General features: G+C 38.6%; 1 protein-coding gene across 1 annotated transcript in view; it reads right to left on the bottom strand.

Moving 5' to 3' along the window:
* SNX24 (sorting nexin 24) overlaps positions 1-13372 on the bottom strand; it is an 85654-nt gene that overhangs the window by 33771 nt on the left and 38511 nt on the right. Inside the window, exons 2-3 of the mRNA XM_084225086.1 lie at positions 6869-6952; positions 86-190 (exon numbers count right to left, since the gene is read on the bottom strand). Coding sequence (XP_084081212.1) covers positions 86-190; positions 6869-6952 — 189 coding nt within the window. The remainder of the gene's footprint in view (positions 1-85; positions 191-6868; positions 6953-13372) is intronic.

The following is a 13372-nucleotide window of genomic DNA, read 5'->3' as shown; positions in this document are numbered from 1 at the left end:
ATCAGTAAAACGCCACACTTCATACTTCCTAATGCTGTGGAAATAGATGCTGCTTTTACTTTCAGCAGGCTGCAAGGAGACACACCTGCAAGTACAACTCCAAGCCTTGTCGTCGCTGCTCCAGGACCTTGGGGACCCAGTTTCTCACGTGTTTTGAAGGGATCTCTGGTGTTCTTATGAACTTCTTGAGCTGCAAGGAAGGAAAAAAAAAAAAGAAAAAGGCATAAAAACCTATGTATTAAGGACAACAGCATGGAAATGAAGTTACTTAAAATCATCTCCCTGAAATAGTAACAGCTGTCATACCTACAGAATACAGTTAAAAATCTTCACATCCAGTTGCCCTGATCAGTAAAGAGGAACCCTACTAACAAGTTTTTGTGACTAATAGCCCAAAAATAAAATGGCAACCACTACATGAGAATATTTGAAATTGGATTTTCCCATTAGTCTACCTGTGACAACACCTCACAACATCACCATGACATAACCAGAAATTACCTTGCTAAGCATAGTGAAAACACAATGACAGCTTTTAATTCCAGACTTAGGCAATTATGAACAGGTGTGAAAAGTACAGGGAGGAGTGCTAACCATTTCTCTAGAGAACTGGCAATCAAGAGAGTGAAATATTGATGCTCTCAAAGTGTACCAACAGACTGACAGTCCATGTTTAATATCTTACACAAGAAATAGCAAGATTGTCACTGATTATATTTCAAAGAAAGCGCCATAACTATTCCTCTAAAGATTCCTACAGGAAACCTTACACATGTATCTACATAGATCTATACATAACGTGTATCTATACAGATCTATATACACACACACACACACATATTTATATATGTATACATATGATTGTATATAGACAGACAAAAAACATGCAGCCTGACAATACTAAAAATCCTCTTGCTGGAGCAACATAATTTTTAAAAATAAAAAAACATTAATGTTTTCCTCAAAACTACAGAGCAAAAATAATAACTGAAATAGACTCCATTGCATTTTAATAGAAGACGGCATTCTTTCTGTTGGATATTGCCTCTGAGTAAATCTGAAGCAAAGAATGCAAGGAAAGAAACTCAAAATTGACTTTGACATGCATACCCATGGGAGACTGAGAATTTACATTTCATCTTTGAGCTTGCTGGGATGTCACTATAGGAAAAAGCAGTGGCAAGTATCAATGTCTCTGCAATCACAAGTATCAAAGCTGCAGCCGGGAAACCTCAATTGCTCTGGAAACATTTTGCAACTTCCTTATTTCTTAGCAGTGCTAAATTACAATTAAATGTGAAGTGAGAAAAACAACTTGAAACTCCAAACCCAGATACATTTCCTAACTGATCTTAAAAACAGAATACAACCCCCTGTTTTTCCCTCTAAATTGATTGGGGATGTTGAAGAAACTACGGTCACCGCTGTTGCGAACTATGACAGCAATTGCAAGAGAGCAACAAATGAGGAGAACGCTCCAGATGAGTGCAGACAAATCTGAAACTATACAAGCGTCCACCAAGACCCAGCTGCTAACAAGATAAATACTCTGTGGCTGGTAACTCAGCTGATGATTAACAATCCCCTTGTGCTCTGTGGCCCTGTTACATATAAAACATCCAAACTCCAACTATTTAATGTACTGGCACAGATACTGGTTGTAAGTATAAAGCCAACATTATACAGATATACAAAAGATATATTAAAAGCCCATTTTCTTATGTTTACAATAATCCGGTCATATATATTGCTACAAATAATTATAACAATGTCAAGGAATATTAAGCAAAGCTACGGATGCATTAGCTGTATTGCTTCAGACTAGTCCCAACACAAAACAAAACATATTTATCTGAGGACTATTACTGCCCACAGTGCCTTCCTGTCTGTAACACTGACCTAATGCCTACTGACACGCTGTAGTCTCTATTTCCTGAAAGACAAAAATGGTGAACATTATGAAGTAAAGAGTTATTTGTCCAGTTGTGAAAAGACACTATGATGTAGAGCATACACTAGTAATTCTAAAATTATAGACAACTTGCAAAAAAAGATGTTTTACACTTCAGATTTTTGCAAATTTCACTGCAGTAGTTTTAACATTGTGACCTTCTAGCATAATTGTATTTTAAAAGAACTAAAATATTTATTAACATATAGGGAAAGAAGTATAAAAAGATATTTGGGAATAAATATGAACAAATAGTTGTATTTTAAACTATGTTATACACCGAGAAATTATTTAATTCTTGCTTAAAAAATTTCCAAATGAGAATAAAACTTTTGTTCTGACATATATAATACAGTAATGGGAATGGTGCATAGCCTGACAGGCAAGGCTTGTTGTTCATAATCAGGGCAAAGCATAATGGTCTATGCAAACTATTTCATAGAAGCCAACATCTGTGGGTCATTTCTGTGAAAAGAATAAATTGTACTCCTGGTGTAACATGGAAATCTCGAAAATATTTTAAACCTTTTCCACTACAGCCAGATTACACAGGAAGTGGGGCTTTACTCTCTTATACAACTGGATTCCATGAAAGATTGAATACAAGACAGAAATCCAGACATGTTCTTGGAAACAGCTTTGTGTAAAAAATATAATTAATCAAAACATTGACTGGCATACTGATGAATGAATAATGTCTTCTATGAGCAACAGTCCTCCTTCCTCCCCACAATGCTAGTGAGGCAGGCTGTTCTCCAGCAAAAGGCACAATCTCCTCATCAGACCCTACCTCCATTTTCTTCCACAGATGTTCTCTACAGAAACTGTTTCTCCTATCTACAGACATCTCCAACACTAAGGGCACCTTGAATATGCAGCAAGTCTAAAGAGACCTTTCCAACTGCCATGTACCCACAGGAATTTAGAACAAAACACATTTTAAATTAAAGGGGAAGAGAGGAAGAAAAATACCATATTAGCATGCCGATAGCAAACTGATGCAAATACTTTCTCTAGGATTTCTGTAACACTGAAAGCACTAAGGTTCAGAGTATGAGTTGTTCAACAATACTAACCAACTTTTTACAACTTCAAAAACTAAGAATTATTGAAAAGGTATATTGTTGCCAAAATATGCTATATATTTAGCATCTGTGCAGGGAACAAATAAGGGAAAGTCTCTATTCATCTGCAGAGTAATATAAACAGCAAGTGAATAAGAAAACAAAACAAAGTGAAATGCGGTGCAAAGTGACTGGGTAGAATATCTGTTTTTCAGATTTGTTTATTTTGCTGCTATTTCTGCAGGGACTCAAAGGGGGCATCATTTGTGTTATAAGAAATCTCTGCAAAAGGAGTTATTGCAGTGAAAATGGTGTACAAGAAGACAAATCTGAGAGTGAGACTGCAATCATCCATGACTTTTATGTGGAGTAATTGCACAGCTCCAGAAATTACAGTGAAGTTGAACCTGCTGTACCATCTCTCTGGCCAGCCGGGAGAATGATGCCAGTTATATGATATGGACCCTCCACCAGTTCTGCTACCTGTCCATCCTGCAATGGGCTGAGGACAAGCCCAAGTACCCCCTCTGCAAGAGGAGCATACTGTCAGTCTTGCAATCATTTCAGCTAGACAATGACTGCTTGGAGCATGACACCACACCCCCTTATGACATGAGTCATCCACCAGGTGGATATGGATCTGGGACATCCAGCTCCCAGGACCGCCATCATCCTGGATCACCACAAAGGTGGGCTTCAAGAAGGAGTGCTCAGGTGTCCTGTGGGTGGCATCCAGCCTCCGTGTGCCCACTGAACTGCTTTCAGAACCATGCTATGCTCCTCCAAACACTGAAACCACGGATCCTTCAGGGGATGAAGATATTTGGCACCAGTGTGGGATGAGCCATGGTGGAAAACACCATCACAACCATCCCAACCAAACACAGATGAATGAAGAGCTGCTGGGCTGGATGCTGGGGGTGTCTCTCCAAAACTGCATAGTGACATTCAAGCAGCAGTGCATGTGTGACACTGTGCAATGCAGCAGCAGAAAGGCCACCTCCTCCACTGCTGTTGGTAGTGATCCTGGCAGCCACCCCTTGGCTCCCAATGCCATTCTACAGAGTAAGAAGAGCCCCACATTGAGTCAGGGAAGGCTGTGCCCAGGGCTGCCACTTCCAAATGGCACAGTAAATGCTCCCCTGAAGGGTCATCTAAAGAGAAGGGAAAGAGACTTCCAAGGCCTCTCCAGCAAACAAGAGCCCAGCACCACACCAGTAATGTTGGAAGGTGCCTTGAACATGGCTAAAGCAGGACTGGGCATCAGCTGTGGCATCTGCTAGCCCTAAAAAGCTCCCAACCCCAACTCTTGAAATAAAATAAATGCACAAATCTATAGGAAAAGCCTCAGTGTTATTAACAGTACAGATCCTGTCCTCACTCTTTTTTGCTAGGTAGGATGGAATGTTAATCCTGATGGCTCCTTCTACTTGTATCAGGTACTGTTTAATTGTTCCTCTACGTGCAAGCACTGCCCAGCTGATCCTGGGACAGGTGTTCCCAGACGGGGGTCTCCAGAGCCAGCCCATGACCCACTGCTCATCACCCCAGGCCTGTTTCCTCTTCTCTGTACCTTCTGCTCCATGTCCCTGGGCTCTGCTCTCCTACCAGCCTACACTGCCTGGTGCAGCCTTCCTACAGTGGTGCCCAAATCTCTCCTTTTGCCTGGAGTCACAATTTGGTGCTGCTCTCTACATCATGCCAGAGTCATACCCTGCCACAGCAGGAGCCCAAGAAGGGGAAGTATAAAGTCCTGCCCTTGTGAAGGGACACCATGCACATGGTGAGCAGCCTGGGAAAGGCTTCTGCCCACAACCACAGGCTTTCTTCTCTCTTTTAATATCCAGCCTTGGGGTTAGCTTTTATTCTCCTCTGCTTACAAAGAACCTACCTGTAGGTGCTCAGCAGATAGAAGCCAAGTGGCTGAGGACACTGAGTTTGCTTAGTTTGGAGAAAAGTATGATGAGGGGTGAAGTCATTACTTCCTGAGGAGGGGAAGTGGAGTGGGAGGTGCTCAGCATTTCTCCCTGGGATCCAATAACAGGACATGTGAGAATAGCTCATAGCTGTGCCAGGCGAGGTTCAGAGTGAACATCAGGAAACATTTGTTTGATCATCTCTTTACCAAGAGGGTGATCAAACACTGAAACAGGCTTCTTCAAGAGGTGGTGGATGTCCCAAGCCTGTCAGGGACATTTGAACAATGCCCTTAATATAATGTTGTAATTTCTGGTGACCCCTGCATTGCTCAGGTAGTTAAGACTATATAACTGTTGTACATCTTTTCCTACTGAAAATATTCAATTATATTTCTAATTCTAATTCTGTACTACATTGCATTATACAATACTACACTATTCTAACAATAGGAGATTGCCTGCTTGGATAGGGTGCATTTTAAGGATATAAATCCTGATTTTTCCCTCTTAATGTTTCCTAGCCTATTTTACTGTATAAACTTTTTTCATCTGCTTTACCTTCAACTGCAGAATTATTTTCATCTGTAAAACAAAGCACTCATATATCACAAGGCTTAGTGGTGGGTGAGTGAGTTATTTTACTGTTTCTGACACTGTTGCTTATTTGGTTTCATGTTTAATATGAACACAAGGATGACAATATCTCAGACATATCTGTAGTAAAACAATAAACAAGGAAATGAGTATTAATAAATGGCAGATAATACCACTACTGAGGCGAGAAGCAAATAGGCAAAAAGCACTAGCACACCTTCATTATGGTGCAGTAAAGCAAATGGGTCTTGTCTTTAGATTTTGATGGGTCAATAGTTGCCTGCTGCTCAGACAAGTTTGCTTAAACCTATGCACCTTACAAGGCTAGCAAAATCATCCTCAGGTTAATGCTTTTTTCCCGAGCTAATTCACGACCCACCAGTAAACATACTGGTGGAAATAAACTCCTCTGATGTTGTACTGGCAGGAGCTGTAAATACCCATGCTGGTGTCTATTGTTTTCAGAGGAAGCTTTTCCACAATGAAGGCAAGCAGCATTAGTCAAAGTAGTTGACTGTGCCACCACTCCACTGCCACTCAGGCCCACAAACCAAGAGACATTTAGTTGACCCAAATCCTTAGACTGAAGCTCTTCAGTACAGTGCCACTGCTGGTAATGGGCTGCAATGCTCCTCCAGAATTTTCCTTCACAATACCTGGCCTCCATAAAGTAGAGAAAATAAATAAAGCTTGCCTTTCAGCAGCACAACTGCACAGCAGCCTTTCAGTTCAGCTTGGAGAGAAAAATTCATACTTTAACAATGGTCAAGGCAATTAAAAGAGGTATTAGTGGACAACCAGCCTTGAAAGCACTGAGCTCCCCTCTATATGTTACTAAGATGATTCAGTAGACAAGCTTAGCAGATATTTTATATTACATTAATTGAGATGCTTTACTCAGTCATTTTCGCATCTGGTTTTCTCACGTACAAAAGCTGTTTCCTTATCTTTACATATGGCAGGTTAGCAATAAAATGTATAGAACTAACAAATTATTTGCCTAACTGGGAAAAAACCCACTCCATGTGTGGTTGGCATGGGACTTATTTTGTGCCTTTACAAGAAGACAAAAACATACTACAGACAGCATTTTAGCCATACAGCATGTAAACAATAATCAAGAAGAAAAGGAGACTTAGTAACATGTGAGAAATCATCACTCCCTTCTACAAAATAAAGAAGAAATTGAGTTAGTTAGGAATTAATTTCCAGAAGCATGAATCACAGGATGTATTTATGATAAACCATATACAAGAGAGAGGAAAACCACAATTACAAGAGAGAGGAAAACACCACTAAGGCAAAACAAAGCAACATACTATAAAGAAAAAGATCAGTACCTTTTTATGAAGTGCATGGAATTCACTATACCTCTTCTCCACAAAATGCTTCCTTCCACTCACCAGCACTTCTATTTTAAAGACCTGAAAATTATAAATAATAAAAAAGAGGGTAATGTTACTTGCACAAACCAGTTCAGTGACATGGCTGTGACTGCACATTTTACCACAGTCATTCTTCTAAGTAGTCCGAAAAAAACCAATGTGTCTCACGAATTGCAGAGGAACAACAGTGATTAATGGTAAATATGGCCGAATGTTCTGTTAACCTGTCCTTTCAACAAACGTATTAAAAAAACAGCTTAAGCATGGACTATATTCTTTACATTAAAAACTAAGCATTAAAATATCTTTTTTCAGAAAGATGCAATATACTTTGATCTAATGAAAATAAAAAATAATGTTAGGGACAGAAAAAAAAAGCAACAGAGAGAAAAGAAATAGAGTTTAATTCTTTTCCCCTTCTTACAATGCAATGTACTAGTACATTCACACATGTCCAATAAGAGCTGGACAATATATATATTATGCTATGCATGGAAATAGAGAAAGAAATGCAAGCACTATATTCTAAGCTAATTTCCTCCTAACCTAGAAATTCATCTATACTCTCAATTGAACTTGTGCTATATATGCTCTATGAAAAAACAAAACAAAACAAAATGCACACATGGCAAATGCTTGTTTTCTTTGTATGATACATGTGACAGCTTTTGTTGCTGCCTCTGGAAGGTTGAAAGGCCAGGAGAAGCAACTCTCTGGATCCACTAATTAGTAGTCACTAACATGACATTTTCTTGATTCTCAGGTCAGCAGGTCAGTTTTGAGGGCAAGTGATGAGAAATATTTCGAGGTACTCAAGAAAATATGGTCTATTAAATGAAGACAAAATCAGCAGAGAAGTAATACAGAAAAGGTTCTATCTAGGAGTTCTTTGTTTTCTGTTTTGCCCAGAAAATGCTGGAAATAATTATTTTCAGGACAATGAGAAACAATGTTCAGCACAGATGATCACATCACGACTCAAAACTTAGCCAAATAAAATGTTCTTTGAAATAAATTTGCAAACAGTGTTTATGCCTGAATGCAGAAAAAATGGTTTTCTGTCACAACATGCCCAGCTAGCATTGATCAGAGCAAACACTGACATACCATACTGGATAAACACTTTCTATTGTTCACTAGAACCTGCCTTTCAAACAGGTCAAAATGCAATGGTTCTCACTGGCTAGCCAAACAACATTAAGAACAGGCAGCATTTTATTTAATCCAGACTGAAATGCTGTTACCTTTGTTTGAATGCAGTATGGATAGGACCATAGTAATTTCCCACCACTATTTACATTACCAAAATTCATTTGGGTTGCTGTAATAACCTGTGCTACATTCTACATCTTTGAAGAGGACTATATCTGTGTCCTAACAGTACAAGCGTATGATCTTATTTGGGTGCATTGACTTCTTGCTCTCCCCTTCTATTTGTATTACTTTTGAAGGACAGCCAGTGGCTATTAAACAATTTTCCTCCATACATAGAACTCCAAGGCACCCCTACAACTTTAGGTTCAGAGTTGAAAAGATAATCATATGCAAAGGAAAATCAATGTAGACATTTTTCTTTAGTTAAGTCTTAACATACTAATTAAATGAGAGGAAAATATTATTTACATTTCATATTCTACACACTACATGAAAGAAATAGTTCTGCAAGGAACAATTTGTTTTGGATTGCACAAGAACAAAGGAGTTTTAAGGATAACTTGTTAGAAAGAATGGACAACAAAATATGAAAGCAGTTAAATGAAAAGTGATGATGGTTCTCTAGCTAAGGGGTTGGAACAGTTTTGTATTTACTTGATATTAAATCTTTAGGAATTACGAGGAATTTATAACACCCACTTACACCTCAGTCGGCTAAGATCTACTCACCACTTTAAGTTTAGCACTTCTTTTGGCTACAGGATTTGCCAAGCAATTTGGAGATGTCTAAGAGGCTCCTCCCTCAACTATAACCACTCACTTGGCAGGTGACTTTCTTGTGAATCAGAGGCACATGAAGTACCATTTTGATTTTATTCATATGTGTGTCTTCAGAGAAATATCGGTCCCTCTGAAATCTAAAAATTCATCTTTTCATAAAGGAGAATAGTGAAATGAAATATAAATCCTGACATGGACCTTTTCAAAGCATGTATCTATTTTGTTCTGTGTTTCATCATGGGTTAAGGAACCACATAAATGGTTTCAGAACACCAAAACTATGCTACATTTATTCTTCCTCCTGTTTTAATTACAGTTTCATAATTTTTGCCAACGTCATGACATTGAACAACGTATTTGACAGTTACTTTCACAGAAGGTGAAAGGAAGCATAGCTTCCCATGAAAAGTAATTTTATTTCAAAATACAGACACTGCCACCCTTACACCCTCAACTCCTTGCATCAGTGTAAAGGCTTTAACTTGCCCTTCACTATCCAGAGGCCCCAGATGCAGCTTTAAAAGACACCTAAAATTTACAAAACCAACAACAACTCTGCTCTGCTTGAAGTTCATATCACTGAAAACAAAACCATGCAAATGATGTTTCTAGTCTACTCCCTGTGGCACCTAGACTTTGGAAATATTAAGAAATTTGTGATAAATAAGTGGACAACCCAGAAATGTTTTTGCCTAATTTAAATCTAAACATTAAACTGATTTACAAAGTAATTTGTAAAGCAGAAATGCAAGAAATAACACAATTACGTTTATAAACTCGTATGCTTACATGACTTAACTCAACTCAGACTGCAAAAATTCCAGGTTTGCCTCATCACTATTTACCAGATCACAATTCACAAGAGCAAATTAAAAAACATATAAATTAGTTTCTGTGCCACTGCTTCATAAAATGACATGGCTTTGTGTGAAAGACAAAAAATACATTAAGTTGACAGAGAGATAGGATCTCTTCATGGATAAAAAATAGCTATAAGCAAATCTCGTGCAAATTTAACTGTGTAATTGCAGGCCCTGGCAGAAAAACAATATAAGGAAACTGGTGAACATAGATGAAAGTGCCAAAATAAAGACGGAAGAACTATGGGGGAAAAATTGCAACAGTGCTAGGAAATTACTTTTCTAGTAAAAATGTTCATGTTCCTTGAACAGATAACTCTGAAAAGATATATGACTTTTTATAAGTGTAAGATACTTAAATGAAAAATGCAAGAATTAATCTCTGAATTAGACAAGCAAAATACTTTTCCCATAGTCATGGAAATACCAGAAATTACACTGCACTGAACAATTTGCAGTTCCCCCTGACTAGAACACAAGGAACCACAGATTTTAAGACGCCAATTAGAAAACTCCAAGAGTACTTTGAAACTAGAAACATCTCACTGTTCTTGGTTGCTGCCACAATAGTTAACAGCGATGTCTGCACGTAGCTACAAGATCATATCCCTTAAAACCATTCTTCCAACAGACTTTAACACATATTAACAATGTACAGGGCAAAAATCTCTTGATTGTATATCAGTATGAATAGTGCTGATTTCTTAAACTAGCAGAATTGCAGCTCTGCCATTGTGATTTATAACCATCAAATTTGTGATTAAATTTTAAAAGAAGAATTCCTGAGGTCTTTGTTAATAAAATAGTAAAAACTTTCAGGTCTGAGTATAAAACAAATTTACACATAATTTTTTTTCCCCTCTTCACCTTGTTTCAACTATATGGATTATATTCAAATCCTGGAAACCATTTTCTTATTGTTAGCAACTATTCTTGATTTTGCCATTTTCCTGAATTTATCTGTTTCTTATCATTACCAAACAGCAAAATGACACTTTCAAGAACACTTTTGACACTTTCAAGAACATATACATTTCTCTTCTTGTTACAGAAACTTGAAAGTCCTACATAGCAACTAAACTGGATTATATATGGGCAAAAAATTGGTACTGTATCACCGTGAATTTCGAACACAGAAAGCACAAATGGAAGACAACAGGAACTAATAAGATGTACAAAAACTGCCCATGGTGCCCACAAGTGCATATCATGTATTGTGGACAACACTGACACTGCCCCCCGTCAGTTCTTACCTATGTCACATATGTACATTGGATATGTAAAAAAAGGACATATTTTATCTGATAATCTGATCCAAAAATATGCAACTCCAGTAACGTCATCTCAAAAAATCACACAATGATCAGTTTAACAAAAAAAATGCAGACAAGAATGATAAAAATGACCATGAGTAGGGATGAAAACTAACAAGTGTAGTAACATCTCAGTTTGGTCTTCTATTACACAAGAAATACACAGATGACTGTCACATTCACTCATAGAAATTATGCTGGCTATATAGTTTATTATTATGGTAAGTTAATCCTAACATGTGCATACTTATACATGAAAAAGTGAATTGCAATACTTTCGAAAAATTACAGTTGAAAAAGAGATTTGGGGCAGAGTCATTTAGAATCAGGAGATACAAAAAGCAGAAGCAGAAAAAGATAAATTTACAAAAACCAGATACATTTGTCTAACATTCACCAGGAAAGAAGACTCCACAAAATTCTAGTGTCATGTTTTTATCTCTCAAGACCAAGCTTACTGACCCTAATTCTATTTAATATATTACTTACAGAAATAAATACATCCCTTCAGATGTTTCAGTACACTTGACAGACTTTTGTCTGAGGAACAGCTAATGCATTCAAAGTGTCAAGAAAACTCAACCTTAAACCTTTGCCATGGCCATATGGAAGGAATTCCAGAGCAAATGAAATGACAGCTACGGTCCATGAAACACTAATAGGATTTCCACGTGTTTAGTGTTTCATTATTGCTCAGACAACGGCACATTTTCTGTCTCGGCTGTGCTACGATCACGACTAGAAGACCACAGAATATAGTAGAGATCAAAAGATAACTTTAAGCCTATTTCCATCCTACTGTTTCAGGGGAAAACAATATTCTACACAATCAATAAGAGCACCTGGGTGGTGGTGGTAACTGCATGTACTGCAACAGCAGTTCCACCTCTTGGGAGTGTCAGTGCCTCATGGCAATGCTCTGTACTTCTGAATGCCCTCCACAGCAGAGGCGGAGATGAGGACAGTATTCAGAGCCAACTCAAACTTCAGAGTAGCCTTGATAAAACTGAATCTCACTATTCCCCAAATGAAAACACATTAACTTATTCTGACTTCATCTTTTGGAAAGCAGGGCAGCAAAAATCAGCTCTGCAGCAGGCACAGGGCAGCTAAAGGGCATGGAGGCTGACATGGCCACAGAGGCATGAGGCAAGGGAAATCTCCCTTTGGCTCTCTAAACATATTCCCCCTAGTTCTATTTCTCCTTTGTCTAGCACCCAGTGTTTACTTTGGTTATTGCCACCATTTCAAGTTACTGAGACTTAAGACCTTCTGCTCCTTGGGTGGGTTGCTTATAGTCACATCTGTTGACTCCTCTCTTTAGAAAATGCTCTTCTACACAAGCAGCCCTTACATGAGCTCCTGTAATGTGCCTGTAAGGAAAGGGCCCCCTTTCTACTGCAAAACTGGGAAACCAGTAGGGGTACAGTAAAGCAGGAAGCAGTATAGCCCTGACGAGACCCGTTTGCTCCATGTGGTTTTGCTTTGGGCCCCAAAGAAGAGATGATAGTGTCTGCCAGAGGCAGTAAAGGAAGAGAAATGAATGCCTAAGGAATCGAGAGTGTTGGGAGGGAGTATGAACAGGCACAGAGCTGAGAGTCATCCACCTTTCTAGGTATCATCCTCATACATGCTGAACATTTTCCTGATGGCTATGAGAGCAGGCAGAATGCCAGAGCTGCAGTGGGGCAACTCAGCTGGCATTTGGGCAATGGTCCTCACAGCTTCTTCCACCTCCCTGTTGTCTGGGGCAGGTGCTCCTTGTGCCTGCGCCTTGCCTTCCAGCAGGGAAGCTCTGCTCGACACACGTTTCACTTCTACTGAGGGGCCCCAAAGAGACTCAGACCTACTGCATTATCTGTTAAAACATCTGCTTATCTCACCTTAAGTCAGCTCAAAAGTTGGGTTAAACTCAGAGTGCCTTCCCTCACCCCAAGCACTGTCATGTCTATTATATGAAATCAGACTGTTCCATTTAGTCCCAAGTACAATATACAATATTAAGTTACAGCACAAGGAAAAAAATACACAGTTTTATTGACTATGGAAATGAAAGCTTATCCAATTATGACACTGCTTTGTTCAGAGTTTGTGAGGGAGAAAAACCATGACAGAGAAGTGAAATGTTCACTGTAGGATTTCCAGAGATTATTCCCAACAGCTCCAGCCTGTGTGAAGCAGTTACATGACCCATTCTGGCCTGGGAAAGCAGCCTTACTTTTTTAACATACAAAAATAGATTTTCTACTGTGACATAAGAGAACAAGTCTGTTGTTTCACTGACTCCTTCTGTTAAATTTCATGTTAGTGCAATCTAACTTGGACTTTCATTGCTAAAAAGAATAACGAAA

This window comes from Fringilla coelebs (genome assembly GCF_963513975.1).
Source record: "Fringilla coelebs genome assembly, chromosome: Z".
Taxonomy (NCBI): Eukaryota; Metazoa; Chordata; class Aves; order Passeriformes; family Fringillidae; genus Fringilla; species Fringilla coelebs.
Note: the sequence above shows the minus strand (reverse complement) of the source record. Positions and strands in the feature narration are given on the sequence as shown.